The sequence below is a fragment of the Lemur catta genome, chromosome 1, assembly GCF_020740605.2.
Source record: "Lemur catta isolate mLemCat1 chromosome 1, mLemCat1.pri, whole genome shotgun sequence".
NCBI lineage: Eukaryota > Metazoa > Chordata > Mammalia > Primates > Lemuridae > Lemur > Lemur catta.
In genome coordinates this window covers 265,076,215-265,097,083 of record NC_059128.1, presented here as the reverse complement: position 1 = coordinate 265,097,083, position 20,869 = coordinate 265,076,215, and the positions used below count along the sequence as shown (strand labels likewise).

Genomic DNA, 20,869 nt, shown 5'->3' with positions numbered 1-20,869 from the left:
TTTGCCTTCTACTTCACAGAATATTATTTTTATTTTAATAAAATTATTTCCTTTAAATATATATGCACAGTAAATTAAAGATTTAGAAGAAAGAAGTATACTGTTGAATTGTAGAGGCAGTCCTTCAAATTTCAAACTCACAGGGGCAATGAACTTGTTAGTACATTCAATCATTTCTATTTAGGTGCATCCTCTCATAAGGGTATCAGGTTTATCACATCACTAAAAGTAGGTCTGATCTTCAACAGATCATTAAATCTCCTAAAACCATATTTGTAAGATGTGGATAACTCTTCCTTATCCAACTTAGATTTAAGAATGAAAATGAGATAATTAATACAGAAGTATTTTTCAAATTAAAAAGAAAATGCCATCATAACATGATGCCCTTATTATTTCTAGAAACTTCTGATTTTATAATTTTTAGTTATAATTGATAGCATTATTTGGTTAATATTAGCAATAAGAAGCCATAATGTCAATCACTTTTAAGCCTTATAACCAAAGGTAATCACTTTCAACTGAAAGATTAATTGTATAAAAACTGCTTTCAATTTTTTAAAAACCTGATGGACATTATAACAACATCATAAAAAATGAGATTACCATCAATTTGAAATTAAATTAAATAACATGACTGACTTTAGAAGTTTTGCTTATTTTCCAGTTTTAAAAATATCATGTACCAGTACTGACAGTCTATTATAATAAGATTTAAATAAATCTTGGTTTTATGGTTTATGCTGTTTTAATCTCTCTCTATACATATAAAGAATACACTATATATAAAATACATATGTTATATATGTACATGTGAGTATACAACTTAAATATTAATGGTAATACCTAAGGTAAAATAAATGTTAAAATATGATCAATATGGCAACTCATTAACAGAAATAAAAATGATCTTGAAGCAGGATAAACTCTTGCATCTTTACCTCTATAGTATGTATCCGAAAACAATTAATACCATGCTTCTGGACATTGATAACATTACTAATATACAACCAAGTAATGATGTAAGCACTGTTATCTTTCAAAAGTACAATCTACCAGTGTGTTGTGAAAACCAACTGACTCTGAATGTCCTGCCATGTTATGAGGCCGCTTGAGGCTCTAGTTATAACTCTTATGGATTTACATTTGTGACCATTTCTGCCTCACTTTGTAGCTGATTTTATGTTTCCAACATCAAATTGCTTAGTCAGGCACAGATGGGCTCATCATTACTTTTGGCCAAAACTAACAATAAGTGGAGCACCAGCCCCCACACGATTGACAGAGAAGTTGCCTTCCTCGCCAAGTTTTCTTGTGGTTTCAACAGAAACTTTTTATGTTCATTATCATCAATCACTCTTACTTTCTGTCCTCTCCCTCTGCTCATTCTCTACCTACCACTTCAACTGTCAATGGTGTCAAAGCATATTTACAAGTTAATAACCTACAGCAAGAGCAATAAGAAATGTTGAGTATGACGTGTCACCATAGTCATGATTAGAACCTAGAATTTACATTTCAGTTTGTTTTCATTATTAAGAAAGAATTTATAGGGCTTATCAAAAGATGGGATCATATTTATGTTCAGCCTAAGAAAAATATACTTTTGCTTACCTTTAATAATGTTGGGCTTTGGTGGCATGCTGAACTCATAAACGGTTGGTTCAGAATATCCCAATCTGTTGGCAGCTGTAATTTGAACTTCATAACCCATTGTCCACTGTAGATGCTCCAAAATGATGTGATCTTTATTTCCTTGAACTTTTTTCTCTAACCATTGGTCTTCCTTATCTTTCTGTACAGGCAATAAAAATATATTTTGGAAATATTCATACACTAAAGTGATTTTTAAAAAAAATAATTTATCTTGTCATTGGAACAAGTCATTTTACTAATATCAAAAAAAGACATTTTCTTATGTACAGGAATACAGTTGCTATGTCAGTAAAGTCCCTATTACCTATAACATTTTTCTATATAAAATTTAATGTTTGTATCAGCCAAAGAGTGATGATTTTATAATTAATCCTTGATTAAGTGGTTAGTAATAAACCTTTATATTTTTTTAAATTTCATATATATATAAGTTTGGTTTTGGACAGTTTGTTTATTTCATTATTAATAACACATGAACAGAAAAAATAAAATATCATATATAGGAAAAAATCCTATTATGTCAATTAAAATAACTGCCAGAGACTGAGGTCAAAAGTTTCCTGAGGGGGGAAAAAGATAAAATGTCTTGGAAGCATAATATGGCAATTATTTATAGATTTATGTTACCACTGAATATATTTTTTACTGCTGTTATGTTTTGTGGTTTATAATGAAACAACATACAAGGGAAATTATACCTGTGAAATAGGTCATTAGCATAGGAAAATAAAAGAATGTTACTCTTCCCTCAAACATTCTACACTTAAATGCTATCTAATTCTGTTTCTAAAATAAAAGTTTTGGGCCATATGATATTTGAATTTCCCTTTATTTGAAAAAAAACATTATATCAAAAACATATTTGCTCTTATATGTTTATCACAACACAATTCATAATTCAAAGATATGGAATCAACCTAAATGTACAATTGATGGAACAGATACACACACACACACACACACACACACACAACCATGGAGTACTACTCAGTGATAAGAAATAATGAAATAATGTGTTTTGCAGTAACTTGGATGGCACTGGAGGCTGCTATCCTTAGTGAAGTAACCCTGGAACAGAAAAATAAATGCCACATGTTCTCACTTGTAAGAGTGAGCTAAACTATGGCTACACAGGAGCACATAGAGTGTTATAATGGACACTGGAGACTCAAAATGGAGGAGGGGGCAGGAGGGTGAGGGATGAAAAATTACCTATGGGGTGCCGTGTACATTATTCGAGTGATGGGTACACCAAAAGCCCAGAGTTCACCATTATACAATGTATACATGTAACAGAATTCAATTTGCCCCCCCCAAATCCTTTAAAATAAAATAAAAAAAATACTATGAGTACTACAATTAACAAAGAAAAACAAATTGATACAATTTTATGAATTAAATCACTTGAACAATGTGATCATCGGCTTTGCCATATATTAACTATTTAAACATGGGTAAGTTCCAGAACATTTCTGTCTTGTTTCTCTGTTCTTTATAACAAAAAATGATGGTATCAGCTGCTCTGTCATCTTTTTGAGGGAGCAATGAAGAACACTGAGTAACTTATGTATTCCAGGGCCTTAGGGGATCATAACCACTTAAAAATAATAGCTATATTTAAAAGATAACTTTTCATAATAACTGTATGGAAATGAAACATTTTCTCTGGAATCATGTCTCTAATAATCTATCCTTATAATTGCAAATCTCATTTTCCCAAGGCATAAGTATAAATAAATTACAGCATGTCTATACTAATAGACATAATTTTTAACCTCATAGCTAACTAAGCCAGGTGTTACTTTATGTTGAACCAAAATTTTACAACGTTTCTTTGACTATAGAGAATAATAATCAATGTTTTCTGAGTTTATAGTAACAATAATTTATTCTCTAAAATCAAATTGTGGAAGGTAAATTCATATTGCATTAAATTAATAGTACTCCAAACATGGAGCATTCTTCAGATGGAGACAAAGAAGGTATTATGGTTTTGATACCTTAGTATCATTCTCTTTTTCTACTTAATTATTTTTTAGTGACATAGAACTTTCATTGCAAAGGAGACAGCATGGCCTGTTCTGCTGTTTCATCTAAAACTGAAGATATTAGCAGCCCCAACATGGACAAGCATTTAAGCAATAGGCACTTGCCTTGAATTTTGAAACTTGTAAGTAGATGCATTTGTCAAAGTGGCCTGTTTCCCACTACTATTTAAAATGTTATGAAGTGTACAGGAAAATTCATGGGGAAAAACAAATAGCCTGGGCCAGAGAGATTTTAACTTGTCTAAGCCACTAAATGAGTAGTAAACTTGAGGAAGAAACATAGGCATGCTTTTGAAGTCCTTAGGATAGATGTGCTAAACAGCCACCGTTTCACCAGCACACTCTGTCTTCATCTACTCATTTATCAGTTGTTCATTCAGGCTTAATTGGGTGGTGAGGCTTTTCTAGGAATAATGAACATGATCGTGAACAAGACGTGCAATACCCTCATCTTGGATTTTACAAACCAGCACAGAAGAAAGACATGAGTTCCTTGAGGAATGAGAGGGTGCAATAGAGCATGTAACAGAAAGAATAAAATCCCCGGGCCAGGCAGATCTCCTCTGGGAGAGATGGACATCACATTTACCAGAAATAATAAATGCTGTACTATTTTTTTTCTGTTGTCTTAACCTTGTTAATGAAAGAATGTGTGAGTTTTTTACAGGGCTTCAGATACAAAAATAAACAAATGATTTTAAACCTCAGAGAGATGCATAATCACTGGGAGATGTATCAATGAACACTGTAGGCTAATTGTTTCAAGTAAATTCCAAAACATTCCATAGATGTTGACCAAAAGAATAAAGCTTAAAAAGTCAACACAAAATTAATTTTAGATGATATATGATATATGTGTATATACACACACATGCAAACACATGGAACATATAATCTGTATGCTATGTATAGAATATACACATAAGCACATAGAACATATTTTTATAACTTATATATTTTGTATACACATACACACAGAGGCAGGAGAGTGTGTGGAACAAGGAGACTGAAGGGTTACATGAAGACAAGTGCTAGACAAGGCAGAAGAGAGCTGCATGCCCCTGTGGCTCTGGCACCACCCCAGTTATTCAGTACATCCTATGCAATTACGCAGTGCTTGGTATGAATGAATATTTTTCTGGAAATCCAAGGAATTGAATTTTGCTTTGGATATGAGTGGAGATGTGGGTGCAAGAGCCAGAAAATAAGCCAACTGAGATCTGGGTCATCCCATGAAAAAAAATCTAGAAGGATAGACAGACTTCATGTCCTTCTGGTAATCCTTTGAAAATATCATTTCTGGGAATTTCGTATTTGAGGTGAAACCTCCTGAAAAGCACAAGACGTGCAGATAGTCTCTTCTGAATTAAGAATCATTTAACTCAATTATTCAAGTTCTTAACATGATAAATTAAAAGCCCCTCCCTCCATCATTTTAAATATTTGGACTGATGGTGAAAAGAACCCAAAGGGAGTTATAGTATTTTCCCAATACAAATCAATTTCATTTTCCATTCAACATTAGACAAAGAGGCATTTAAATTCCCTCATTGCTATTCCTAGGGAATAGGAAAAAAATTAAAGTGGGTGTTACCAAATACTCCCCTAGGCATCAAAATCTAAATTATGCATTTGTAGCGTGTCTAATTTACAGAATTTAAATGCCTAGGGAACAATTTAAGATAATCTAGTTGCAAAATGTTCCCTTAGGTAACTTAATGAGATGATTTGCTGAATAGGGCTATTATTAATAAGCCAATTAAATGTTGAAGGGAATCTACTGAAAAAAGAAGTCATTTGCTTTAGCTTCTCTTAAGTGAACTTTTTTTGTTAGAAAATAGATAGCAGGGCCATATGACAATTAAGGGCACTTCCTATTAGTAATTCTAAAGTCATAGTATCAGCATTTAGGGAAATACTTGCTATTATATGTACAGAGAGGAGATCGGAGGAAAAGTGTAAGGGGTCATTATTTTCTTATATTTAGAAGGACCCTTGATACTTTTATTCATAACAAGATATAGACCACACTAACTTTCTTTTTCGGTTCTCATTATAATAAAAACTGCATAATTCTAAAATGAGAGGAAAATAGAGGAGGCAGGTCATATTAACTAGATGAATTTTAGGTTCTTCTGATTCTCATGTTCTGTGATTTAAAATTTTGTACATATGGAAAGCAGTTCCTGGTTCTTGGATTCCCTAATAACACAGTCCAGCTATTCAAATTTATTTGACCTTACAGAAGGCCCCAGAATTCTGAAAAACTCAGTTTGCTACTCTGAATATGAGAGAGGTGATTTAGCAATCTGGATAATTTATATTGTACATATATAGTATGCACATGTGTATATTCTATGAACAAAAAGATACTCTACTGAGATTTGGGAAGATACAAGGTTTAGAAGTTTTTAGAAGAGTTATAAATTCTAATCTAACAGATTAGAGTAGAATTTAACTGTTTGAAATTGCCTTGTGTCATGTCCTGAACCTTGGTAAAGGTTTCTCAACCAGGCCTATGTAACCTGTTTCTAGTCTCCACTACCCACATAACTACTACTTAAATGGCAAGAATCCTAGTATTTCCTATTTGTCACCTTCTGCATTCTCACCTAAATAAAAACTGGCAGAGCAAGATTTTTTCCTGGTTTCTCATATTTATTAATCTGCTTATAAGACTATTTATAATTGCATAGCATGGGCTAATTCATTAATTAATTGCTGTATTTGTTCATTCAGGTAACACATAGTCTATTTTATACTATAAAAACAAAGGTGAATAAAACTCATCCTCTTCATTCGCAGCAAAGAAAAATTATCGAAAAGCTTCATACTCTTTCATGTACATAAGTAGTTATTTTTGAGGATATTTCAAAACAAACTTTAATGGCTTTAAATAAATTTCAATGTACAAATGTACACATTATTAACTGGGAAACAAGTTCTCCCAACAACCAAAGTTCAATTTTATTTTTTTTATTATTTTAATGACCTTTTCAAAATTACCTTATATTTTCCTGTTACCACTGAGATAGTATACAACCTCCTGGGCTCCAAATAGCTTAAAAAGGTCAATTAAGACTTACAAACATACACCGTAAGAACTGTTACTAGTCCCTAAAATACCTTCCTCACAATTGATTTTAAGCTACCAATTTTCTTAGCTCAGGAAATTTATGTAATGCGCCAACACTAAGTGATAATTATAATCCCATAGCTATCATCAAATTAGAGAGAAAATAGTAAAAAACTCATAGAAGCATGAAAAACTATTTATTAAATTGTATGGAGTTATATTGATATTACAAGTACAAAGTAGATATAAAATATTCTGTACTTAAAATAACCTCTTGCATTTTTCCAAACATTTTATGCAATTAATGTGCTTGTCTTTATTTTCCAAATATATGGTTTAATCTTACTGGCATTGTGAGAGACATTAATTTTCATGAAGGGTTCATTAGAGATATCTAACACTGCTTTTATTACCCTAGTTCTGTTCTAATAAAGTCTGTCTTTTTAATGGGAGAGTGAACAAAGCCATGTGCTCTGTTATAGGATAACATAGGATAATGGTGCTACCTAGTTCAAAATATATAGGAAATTGTACACTTTCTATATCAGGACATGGCTGGTTTTGTCCTTTCCCAGTGAAATCTAAAAAAAATGTTTAGATCCAGTGTCTGCTAGAAACCAACCGTCATACAGTTGTATGGCTTACGCTGTTCTGAGAATATAAAATGCATAGTCCTGTGCATAGCAGAGTTGAAAGATAGGGCGCCAAAGAAGAAATCAAGAAGTGCAAACCTTAGAGGTGTTCTTATTTTCCAGATTCCCCTATCTACTTTTTAAACTGAAGTTATCCAATTGAAAACTGCACAGAGCCTATCTAAATTATTTTCAAGTTATTCAGTTGCACTTTACTATACTGTGGAATTCATGTAGTTTGAGTAACTAATAAATGAAGTGTCTTGGAATCATACAAAGAAAGGAGATGATCAAGAACATTTTGAAATGATTATTTCACTTTTTATTCAATCATGGTATCTCCAATTGTAACTTCAGAGCACGATGTTGACAGGATGGAGGAGGTAGAGAAGGGAGAGACAAAAAAATAGGGAGACTTAGAGTATTTTAATGCATAGAAATAGAAAGCATACTATTAAATGATATAGTCACGAGCAAGTGTGACACAAGGTTTGTATCTGGAAGCACAAGAGCTGGGCAGTTGAGGCTGAGATGGGATAGTGGTTCAGGGGTTGATATAATCTCTGCGGGTAAATTCCTTTTTGGTTATGACAACTACAGTGTTTAGACTGTAAAGTCTTGCATTCTGATATCTGCTGCCATTCCTCATTAAGTCACCAAAATTCTCTAAGTTTCAGTTTGCCCTTCAAAAATATGAAAAAGTATCACTTTATGTTTGATTAATTATAAAATAAAGTCTCCAAGATTGGCAATGCCTTTCATATAATACAGAGGGTACTGAGCCATTACTTCTACAAAGCTTGCCATAAGTGCCTAAGTGTGTACTACTAAAACAATATTTCCTGTTAAATTGTGAGCATCTCTAAGGCAAGTAGCATACTAGTTTATTATGAATAAATTATAACTGTGTTTGAATTAATGCAATTAATCATTTTGATTATAATATTAAAAACAGGCCCTCAATACTTTTAGAGTTAGAAAGGGCTGGAACTTAGAAATGGAGAGAAGAAGTACAGGAAGACAGGAATGAGATGGAATTGGGGAAGGACAAAGACATTATTTTATTGGTAGGGTAAACATAGATATTGAGTAAATGGGAAGAAACAATAAGGTGCCACTACCATTAGGTTGGGAGGAGAAAGAAAAAGGCAATAAAACAGAAGATAGAAATTACTGAAGGTAAAAGTTGTTGTTATTCAAATATTAATCTAAGACTAAGTCATATCAACTAATCCTTATCAAAGGCAAAATTTATTAAGAAACATTATGTAAACTTGAATCTCTACAATCTCACCAATTTCATCATGGTTAAAACTTTACTTATCTGTATCCAAATGGATTTTACACATAATTTCTCAAAAATGGTTAATTCTAATCCAAATATAAAGAAATAAAAATAAATTTGAAGTTGATTTTAAAGACATTTATGTTTTAAAATAAATTATATACATATACTATATATATATGTTGTATATATGCTGTCTCTTTCTCTCTATATGTATCCCCCGATGTCTAAAACATCATTATTTTCCATTTGTGACTCTAATTGTCTCTAAACAGGTGCATTCTCCCTACTTGAGGGAATAGTTTTGGTTTCAGCAATGAGTGGGGTTGCTATGGCAGTATAGTGAATGGGAGCCAGTGACGCGAGACACTGGGTGGTAGAGCTCTGGATAGCTCAATATTATACCACCTAAAATGTCAATAGTGTGCCTGTTAGATATATATAATTAATGACAGCCATTAAGATAATAAAATAATTACATCAACAATTTGCAGCATACCTTATTGTTTGGCTAATTCAAGTCTTCACATTAACCACTTTTTATGGAAGAAGGTCACTGGATATATTTCTCTCTAATGAGAGATAATTTTAATTTTGTTTAGTGGGGTTTTACAAAAAGATTTACTGTACTGCTAATAAAAAGAGATACATTCAGCTGAAATAACTTATTGTCCTCTTCGTTCTTTGGACTTTCTTCACATGCTGAGTGTGGGTATGAATCTACCTTCTTACAAACACAAGATAATCTACACGAGGATAAAAGCAAGCCAACATGCTTAGAATGAAAGAACATAAAGAAAAATAATTTGGATTTCTAATTTTATTGCTGAGCTTCTACCCTAACCCTGGATTATCTAACACATAAATGTTTTCAATGTGAAAAACAATCTTCTTGTTTTAACACCCTTTAGTCATGTTTTCTTTTATCTGCAGTCCAAAAGTACATTTTAAAAAAGAAATAGCCTATATTGATTTTGTGAGTAAAATATATTTAAAACTTACCAACCACTTTCTGGAAATAATATATTAATAAGTTTTTGAGTAAATTTGTATTGTTTTTATTTATTGTTTATTAAATATTTTAAGAAATGTTCATACTGTAGGTAGCAATATTCTTATTAGTTTCTAAACTTCACTTTTGGATAACTGGAAAGAGAAATGCAGCCTAAAAAAGTCACAGCATTCCTAATATACATACATGCTTTGTTAATAAAAGCCACTAATAAAAGAAATGAAGAAAATATATAATAGGAAATAATAAATATTTGATATCATCAATTGAAATAAACAAGTGGAGTTGAGAACTGAATATAGCATTTATGTTATTTCTAATATCAACTCTTTAGAATGGACAAGTCAAGTATAGCTTTTAGTTTTAAGTAAAAATGATATACGTGTAAATATACTAGACATATTCTTATAACTAGTCATTGCATTTTAGTGTTCACTATGGGATTTCATTAGAGTTCCTTACAAACTGTTACTATCCACCTGTATTTTGTACCATAAATTCTTCTGGGTAGCACTGTGGGCTACAATCTGCATGGGGGCCTGTTCTCCCAATCCAATTCATGAATTCGGTTCTCCTAGACAGAGAGACTCTCTTCCTTCCATAGATTTTCCAGATGGGCGAATAATAATGACCAAGAGACCTGGCTGGAGTTGAATGACACTGTCAGATTCACTGAGAGAACAGTGAGCCTCTCTCTCCTAGCTGTCCTGGGGTAGAGGCTTAAAGTCTCCATGGCAGAGTATCCAAGATACAGCTACCGGTCATTGCCTGTGTGAAACCTGAAATGAAGTTGAGCTGTGAAGGGACTATTAATCTTAAATTTAAAAAACTGAATTGATGTCTAAAATTAAACTATGCTATTCAAAATCAAGTTTCCTTTCTTATTATCCCTCAAACTTAAATATTTGAATTAGAAGTAGCAATATTATAATATAGAAAATTGTGGATGTGTGGGAAAATATTGAAAATTAATCCAAATACTTTTGAGGACCAATTATTTAAAATTCTGTCTGCTAAAATATATGCTGTATCATAGAGACAGTCAAAAACATTAGTAAATAAATCTTACAGAATTTTATTTAAAATTATGTTTAATTTTTGACACATTCTACAGTAGATGCAAATACCCTATGATACTTACGAAAAAATTTTTTGGAAAAATAATTTTCAATGACCTTTGACAACATTTTCACTAAAGGCAAAGAGGTAAAGTCCATAGAGATATATTCTTCATCACTCTGCAACTAGCGGACATCTTTCACCCTCCACACCTGTCAAAAACCCCCGTGCATCTTTAAGTTTTCCAAAATCTGTTACTAGCTAGTGCTGATTAAATTTGAATAAAACTATTGCCTTTTCCTTAAATTCAGTGTGGCCATTCTTTCACCGTTAAGGATTAAGCAATCCAATTATTTGAGTAAAGTAATTTATTCTGAGGTGTGATTTTCTAATAATCCTACCAAATGTAGGAGTAAGTAAGTATGATTGACATGAGGACTTAGCCTGAAGTTACTAATATCAAGTAGAATGGGAAATTTGTAGGGAAAATTGGGAAAATGATATTTCATTTCTGAAATGTTGACAAGTCCCATTTCAGACTTAGAAATAACAAGATGAAAACCATGAGATTATTTTGACGATCTATGCTTAGATCTTACAAGAAATTTCACCATTTATAATGATGAATTTCAGGAACAGAAAATTAGCACTTATCATTGTGGTTACTGAATATGATTTACTCCTGATCTTTCTATAAACTCAATGCAATTCTTAATATAATTTGAAAAAACCTGTAGCAAATTATAATAAACAAGGTACTTACACTTCTATATTTCACTATGTATTCCAAAATAGGGGCCCCTCCATCATCCTGTTTGGTGATACTGAGTTTAAAGCTCTTCCCACTGCTTGGCTGTCCATGTATGGATGGAGGACTTGGTTCACCTAGACATACAACACAACAGTTCTTCATTTGCCCACATTCCATATACCTGGGAAACCGTATTTAAATCAAAAGAAAATAGTCATATAATCAAAATAAATGATGTTTCATGGATTTACCATGAGATATTTTACCTATGATGTGATATAACCTCAGATCCCCATTTTTCCTACCCAATAAGCAGAAACATTCATAAATCTAGAAGTATCATGCCAAAATTTTGAAACTTCAGGTCTAAATGTATTGTTTATATTGATTTTCAAATGTTCTTAAAATAGTACTGCATTATATTAATGTAAGTGTAAAACTTTATGTCTCTTATTAGTAATAGTATTCAAACCTATTTATTTTCTTAATGTAAATTTATTTTGTAAACTTTTATTAATATAAACATATTAACACATCAATCTGTATGTATTGTATACCTGCCAGGAAAGATAATGACTTGCAATTAGTTATATGCTTTAATGAGCATTTTCCTCCCTAGATGCAAATTTGAATACAATTTGTAATATCGAATTTCGTAGACCTATGCTTCAATATTTTATTTTTCTTCTACTTCATGAGCATGCTTGTCTTTGATGTTATTCTTCAGCACATAGATGATCTTGTAACAAAGATATTTATAATATTTTGAATAGAACAGGGATATACTGAAGTATAAGAGTTTTCTATACGAAGGGCACCATCGTTGCTTGGCAACTTGGAATGGGAACTCTCTGCTCTGTATCACTGAGGTGATGTACTTGAGTGCTTGGGCATCCACTAGCATCTGTTTGCTTCTATTTAATCCAATTCTCTGAAAATATCTTTATGGATATGAACATGATAAAACAAAGGATCTAATACACAAATTTTAGTATGCATTTTCCAAAAACTGAAATACTCAGTCTTCTCTGAGTAATTCCAGGACAAACAAAGCACAATGGAGTAAAGAGCATTGCCCATCTCCAAATGTAAAGAACCTGGAATTTCTCTTCTCAACAAGTTATCTTTATTTCTAATATGGTGTTTATACCTTAAATAAGTAAGGAGTTTGCTTGCAGGAAGGCAGTCATTAAAGAAATATGACAATAGGGTGCATTGACATGCAAGTAGGCAATAAAATAGGCTTGCATGATAAAGCCATATAGAAACATTGAATAGACAAAATGTAGAGTAATTTTGCATTAAAATTAATTAAATTAGTGTGCAGATATTACAGCATGCTATTAAGATGCAAAATATATTTTGGATGAATGTATTAAAACTTCTGTAAAAGTCAGTATAATTTCTTTAAAAGTATTTAATAACATATTATGAGAAAAAATCTAAATATTATATAATGGATTTTATAGCTCAGATGGTTTAGAATGATTTCTAAACTGGAATTTAGAATTTACAGGCTATACAGTATAAATTTATTTAATAATGGTGGTGTATTATACTATCATTATATTATCATTTTGATGTAATTATAAAGCAGAAACCATTTTCTGTAGCAAATATTTTACACATTTTAAAACTTTTATGCATATATTTAATTTTTACCAAACACTAAACATGTGATTATATTACAATTGATACTTTCTTTGAAAAAAAAAATAAATTTCAGAACAAAGATTCTATCAGAAAGAAATAAATTAGTGGTTTCTATTCTTGATTACAATAGAGTGCTCATGAAAAAGTAATAATATCAATGCTAATCAATAATTAGTAATAAGATAGTTATGGCATATTAAGTACTTTGTATAAGATCTCATTTGAGGTTCAAAACAATCCTGAGAAAAAACTAAAAATGCATATTTATTACTTAAAAATCCAATGTCTCTACACGCAAAGTGCTCACTAGGCAGGGAAGAGGTTGACAAGTCAACAAAAGTACACTAAGAGAATAGAAGCATTATAATTTATTAATAAAAGGGAGAGAGAAAAAGGCAGAAACTGGTGATTTAATTTTGAAACACTAAGAGAGGTGTTTTATGAGCAAATAAAGGAAAGTGTGCCTAAATGTAGGAGGAAAAAAAGTTGGAGGGCTTATCCGGAGTGTTATGTAAGAAATCATGCCATGACAGTGGGTTGGTCTGCAGGCAGAATGCACAGTTCTGTGGGGAAAGAAAACAGCATCAGCAAACTATAGTTCAACATCCTGATGCACACAGCTTCTTGGTAGTTAGGAGACGAGGTGTGAGATAGCAGGAAGACAAAATAGGATCTTCAGGGAAGGTGGGAAGCTGAAGGGTGGTGCTGTTGAGAATTTTAAGCAGGGCAGGAATAGGCCTCTATTGAAATTTCTGAAAAGTTACTTGAGAATCATTTTGGAAGATGAGTTAAGGGACGACTAGACTGGAGGTAAGATTATGAATCAAGATCTATTTGGAGTCATCCTGGTGAAAAAATAATGAAGGGCTAAAAATGATACTAGCCTTGGGAATAGAGAAATGAAAACTCATCTGACAGATTTTATGATAACAGAGAATTATTGGTCACAAATTAAGGTAATACAATTATTTTGTTCAATCTGACTGTCCTAACATGTGTGTATAACAAGCAGGATTATGCACAGATTTTATAACAGCATTTGTTCGGTCACACATGTTTTCTCATATTTTAGATAATTTATTCAACATAAAGGAAATGTAAATCTTCTTAAATTTAATCTTCACTTCACATAAATGCAATTGATTTGCAATATGCCAAAATAGAGTAGCTACCAGAACGAGGCTACAATAGTTATTCTTCTCCTACAGTCACTGTTGTAATGAATTAATTTCGTGGTTCATTTTTCTCACATTTAGCACCTACATAATTTGTGGGTTAAAGGCAGTAGTCATGCCTCATCAAAAGAATAGAATATTGTACATGCTATATAGACATTTTTCTACTCTCTCACAGAATATAATCTGAACAGTACAATCCAATTAATGAGACTATGAATAAGAAGGCCACCTTCATAATGGAGACAATTTCCTGATAGCAATTTTTACTGAATGTATTCTAGTGTACTTTTTCTTTTTGCCTTGGTCTAAAGCAAGGTTATTTTTAAAAGTCTGAGATGTCACCATCTTCAGAAACCACTTCAACAAAGACGTATTTCACTCCCCAAAAGTATTGAAACATCTCCCTGCATTTTAAAATCTATTAAATATGGAAGTGTAGAGCATGGCAACAAAGCAGAGAACAAAACAGAGAACAGAACAGTAATGATTACTTACGGACTGGTAATGTTTGGAAAATTTCTATTTTACTGTAGTCTCCTTGTCCCTTTCCATTTACAGCTGCAACCCTGATTTCATAAGTTGTATTTGGTTCCAGGTTGCTCAAAACAACCATTGCTAGAAGAAAAAAATATATATATGCCTATGTTTAATGAATTTTAATAAGGAAAACAAATCAATCTAGTATTACAAGGCTGAGATCATAATTTCACTATAAAGCTTTCTATGAAATACGTGAAAAAATAGAAAATTCATACAAGAGAACGATTTGTGAGCATTCCTTTGTCACCTCTGTTTTAGCTTCTAAACCCATGCGTTAACTTTAAAAGAAGAAAATTAACAAAGTGGAAAGTAAAATCTTTTGTTTCACCTGTTTAATATCCAAAAAATAAAAATGATGTGAACAAAACATCTCTTCTGTATGTATCCCAAGTATTTTGTCTGCTCTAAATGGATTATTTCCATGAAATTTAATGGAGACATGGAATTCAATATATAGAACACTGATATACAATATAAGGTGTTTTGGTCATATCAAAGAAGTGTCACAAAGTTGAAACTACGGCAAAATTGGTTCATTTATTCTATAATCTCAAATCAAATCAAATTATTTAACACTATCATAAAACAGTCTTATAACTTAAATTTGCTCTCTGAATTTTTTCTCAATTATAGACTGTATCAGACCTGGATTCAAAATGACACAAAGGAGCAGGAAGAATTTGAAAAGGTATAGGGAATTAAAAATTATTAGAAACCTCTCCTGGGTCATATCAACCTTTTTAGTTTGACAGATAATTTTGGATGCAATTGCAGATTTCAAAATATCACATCTTCAAAAATTCCTTTGATGTAGCTAACAAAATTCCATAGTTGCCTCTATCCTTAACTGCTTTTGTTAAACAAAGCAAACATTTAACTAGTGGAAATGGCAATGTCTTGATGACAATCAAAAGGAAGTTATTTATAACTTACACACTAACTCCAAGTCAAATGATCAGTTTATATTAAAAGAAGATATATAGTGGGCAAAGACATGAAAAGAAACTTTTCAAAAGAAGATAGACTAATTGCCAACAAGCATATGAAAAAACACTCAACATCTCTAATCATCAGGGAAATGCAAATCAAAACCACAATGAGTTATCACCTAACTCCAGTGAGAATGGCTTTTATCAAAATGTCCCAAAACAACAGATGCTGGCATGGATGAGGAGATAAAGGAACACTCATACACTGCTGGTGGGACTGCAAACTAGGACAACCTCTGTGGAAAGTAATATGGAGATAAACAGCTACAAGTAGAATTCCCATTTGATCCAGCAATCCCACCCCTGGGCATCTACCCAAAAGAAAAAAAAAGGCATTCTATAAAAAAGACATCTGCACTCGAATGTTTACAGCAGCACAATTCACAATTGCAAAGATGTGGAAACAACTCATGGGCCCATTAATACATGAATGGATTAATAAGATGTGGTATATATACACCAAGAAGCAATAAAAAATTATTCAGCAATAAAAAATAGTTAATTAATACCTCTTTAATGAACCTGGATGGATCTGGAGCCCATTCTTCTAAGTGAAGTATCATAAGAATGGAAAAACAAACACCACATGTACTCACCATTAAATTGGAACTAATTGATCGATACTTATGTGCATTTATGGAAATAACACTCATCAGAAATCAGGCAGATGGGAGGGGCAAGGAGGGGATGGGTAAATTCATACCTAATGGGTACAATAACTTTGACTCAAACTGTATAGAAGCAATTTATGTAAACAAAACATTTTGTACCCTTATAGTATTCTGAAATTAAAAAAAGAAGATATATAAAAGATTAAATTGTAGGTAATCAGGATAATACTTGCAGAGCTATTTTTTACATGAATCATGCCTAAAAATATTCAATAAATAAAATCAAATTTATTAATATATTATTTCTGGGGCCGGGCACAGTGGCTCACGCCTGTAATCCTAGCACTCTGGGAGGCCGAGGCGGGCGGATAGCTTGAGGTCAGGAGTTCTAGACCAGCCTGAGCAAGAGCAAGACCCCGTCTCTGCTAAAAAATAGAAAAAAAATTATCTGGCCAACTAAAAATATATATAGAAAAAATTAGCCGGGCATGGTGGTGCATGCCTGTAGTCCCAGCTACTCGGGAGGCTGAGGCAGTAGGATCGCTTAAGCCCAGGAGTTTGAGGTTGCTGTGAGCTAGGTTGATGCCGCGGCACTCACTCTAGCCCCGGGCAACAGAGTGAGACTCTGTCTCAGAAAAAAAAAAAAATTAATATATTATTTCTGATAATTATGTTATAATACAGATTCACTTAATGACAGTTTGTCTTTCTATACTGTATAGAAATCATGATATCTATTTAGTTTTTTATTGCAATTAATTACACTTCAATTAATTATTTATCATATTCTATCAATGGAAAAGTAAAAAGTTGCTGAATACACAGTAGAGTTGTTTCTTTGTCTAAAATGCAGATGCAAAAAATATGTAAATTACTTAATGTCAGGTAAATATTAATGGCCAAAAATCATATTCCAGATATCAACCAAACCTTATTTAATTCCATAAAGAAACAATACATTTCTAATTGGCAAAATTTACATTTGTATTTCTCAATTTCTCTACCATATAAGAAAACTGAATTTTCTTTTCAGAATGCACCGTCTTGTCAAAGCCCCAGGTTATAACACACAATGTTAGACTTAAGAGAGACCAATTGCGAAAACACTAACTGGCATAAAAGTCCAAATCATTAGAAGCTTCAAGGGTAAATGGGAAGACCAAGGCTTAAATTTAACAATTTCTGACAGGCCAACAACTTGCAAGCTTTTCCACGAAACCTCGACCCAGTTGGTGACCTGGAGTCAAGAAATACAGAAGTCTGGCACCAGAAACAGAATATAGTTACAATGAAGAGAAGCTGAGTGCATAGATGGAGCTGAGTATACAGATTATGGAAAGGGCAAAGGGGCTCTAACAGTTAGGAAGCTAAAATGCTAAGAAGTTCAAATTCTTTTGCTCTTAAGAGGGAAAGCTTTTGATCAAAGTCAGAACAACAAGGGATTCAAGAGTTAAAAATTCATAACATTTTCTTGATTTAATCCATTAATAAATATAAAAAAATTAAAACCAAAGTAAACTAGGCTCATATGTCCCCATGCTACATATAGTCTTGCTTCCTTAGAGTAAAGAATAATACAGCTGAACACGACTGCTCTAAGACATTGTATTGACTGTCCAAAAGCCTAACTATTTTTCTTGTAAGGCTTGAAGAATAAGCATACTTTCATAAAGCAGAGAACTTTGATATATGCTACACCTTTCTAAATTTCTGTGATATAAAGATGCAGCTGCAACCACCATTTTAAAAACATATGGTAGAGGGTAGCTTGGCTGTGTTGCTCAGAGCAACTGGTAATGCTATATTCAATTGTTTGTCTTAACACAATTCAAAAAGAAAAGCAACAGAATTTAAAACACAATTTTAACGGCAAATAAAATTCCACATCCATTAGCAAGTGTGAAGATCATATTCTAGACATGGTCTCTTCATCTTTTTAGGTTAAAAATTGTTGACAACAGAGCTATCAAAGTACCAGAGCCTATATAATAAGATAAAGATTGAGATTATTACCAGGCTAAACAATGAAAACAAAACCTGTCCCCCACAAAAAAAAAAAAATTGAAAAAAGCAATTCCACAATTTACTTGAATTATCTGAGTATTTTAAGCTCTTTCTGGCTTGGATTGTCAGCATTGCCTTCTAACATTTCACAGGGGCTGTGAGGAGCTTTGAGAATAGCACTACCTCTACCAAAGAAAACTCTATTTCCTTAGTTAGATTATGATCAACTCAGAATGGATTTTCCCCATGTTCCCTCATATTTTTCTGTTCTTAGTGTCAAGGGTCTCCCATGTGCTGACCGAGTTTCACATCAGAGCAGTTGGCAGAGGAGAGGTGCAAAGAGGGCAACCACAATGATGGCTAAACTGTTATTACAATGCTGGGCTAAAGCACTCAGAGTTAAAGTGTATGAGGGGAGGTGTTATAGACGATTTTCACAATTATAGTGGGGAGACATGAAAATAAACCTATTGACGCAAGTTTTACAAAGTTTATGTACAAAAAGTCAGTTTGTTTTTGACTTCTGAATATAAAGATTTTGGTACAATAACTCTTATTATGAAGCTTATTAACATTTCATGAATGACTGTGATGATTACTGTGTGAAATAGAAAGAACTCCATACATTGAGACCAAATTAAAGAGAAGAAAAGGAAAAGATTCGGGGGAGGCAAACCCTGGAACTGTAATTTGACTTGCCTTTCTTAAATGAGAGGATATATACATTAAAGCATCTGTAATTTACTGGCAAATTACCAAACATAGGGTTTTTGAACACCCAAGGTGGGACCTGAAAGCAAACCACCACTTGAAATATGAAAGGCTGTGCACTCTATAATAGAGTCATACCTCAAATTATGAAGTTAGTTAATGGAAGATTTTCTTTCTCTAAATGTGCCCATACAATAGAACAATAGATATGCAAATTGAGGTGTAGGATGGGTTCTTATCCCTACAATTTATTAGAAATTCAAACTCCAAAATTAGATGAAAGTAGATCTAGATTACAAACTAGTAAAACCAGTAAAAGTTCTCTAAGGACAAATGGCATAAATTAAGGTATTTTATAGCTATATTCAATCAGCATGGTTTGGAAATCAGAATAAAATTGTTCTAAAAATTACAAATCATGAATTTTTCTTTGACATGGCAACAGGGATGGGTTCTATAATGAATATGGTTTCCCTCACTAATTTAATATTTCTTCTTGATTTATATGTAATTGAGTTTTATAAATAATCATTTGTCATCTGGCTATCAATGCAAACACTACAGCAAAACATTGAGGTACATTAAACAATGACATTTAAACTGGTGACAGGAACATATAAGTCTTTTTTTTTTTTTTTACAAGTTTGGAAATCATCACACTAGATAGAAAGTTTTGACATTTGATTCTCCTTTTATAAGAGAATAAGACTTTATTAATAGGAGCTATGAAAAATAAGTTTTTGTTCAGATAATGTACAGTAAACCCCTTCCTTTTGGCTGTCAAGAAAAGCAGAGGCTACAGAAGATTTACAACCCTTGGGGGGGAAAAATACATATTTGTTAACTAATTAGGCTGGGCAACTGAGCAACATTCTAAAGTGAGATAAGATTTATTCATGCTCTCTTCCCTTTCTCAAATATTAGATTTCTCCATGGGGTTTTCCTGTCATTCAGTGTAAGCAGATAAGGTCTCCCTTGATGTAGACTTACTGTATCACCCACCTAAAATGGAACTGTTCATGTTGTCAGAAACTGTGAAACAATTCCAATAGCTATGAGAAATCACAAAGGTTAGCTATGGTAGAAATGATCATGCAAGATTACACTTGCTGTTAATCTCCTTAGATAGATCTGAGAATACGGTGAAGTCCCTGAAGTTTTCCATAGAAGAATCAGCTTTTGCTCTGTAAACAATTAAAACAAGCAAAAACATTTTTTTTTTTTGAAAGAGAGAATTCTCTGACTCATTTCTGCAGGAGTTTTCAACAAGCTTGAATAATTATAAAAGTAAATTTTTACTATTTCTATTCATGATTTAGAATTTTTCAATATTTTGACCCACATAAACATGACTTAAGGGAAAATTTCATTACTAATGAAAATTGTTAAGCTTTCTTAAGAAGTCTATGTATGTAGTCATCTCAGTTTGATTATATTTCATTTGCTTTTGAAAGTTAAATTTTCACTTTTGAACAAATTATATTGTGGTTTCATATTCCCATTAGTTGCATAAAAATATGATCCTATCTTTTAAAAAGTACTTAAAATACTTTATGAATCATAATATATAACATGTATCAATATATACTTTCCTACAAATAACATTTATAAATAAACTCTTTGTAATAAATAATTCATATGTATAGATATTTTGATGAAGAATA

At 32.2% G+C, this 20,869-nt stretch overlaps 1 protein-coding gene across 3 annotated transcripts in view; it reads right to left on the bottom strand.

Annotated features, from left to right (window-relative positions):
* Nucleotides 1-20,869, bottom strand: part of NCAM2 (neural cell adhesion molecule 2) — a 518,783-nt gene that overhangs the window by 56,674 nt on the left and 441,240 nt on the right. For all 3 annotated transcript variants that reach the window (XM_045557836.1, XM_045557845.1, XM_045557826.1), the window contains 3 exons: nt 14,846-14,965; nt 11,532-11,653; nt 1,615-1,795 (listed from right to left, as the gene is read on the bottom strand). In XM_045557836.1, coding sequence (XP_045413792.1) covers nt 1,615-1,795; nt 11,532-11,653; nt 14,846-14,965 — 423 coding nt within the window. The remainder of the gene's footprint in view (nt 1-1,614; nt 1,796-11,531; nt 11,654-14,845; nt 14,966-20,869) is intronic.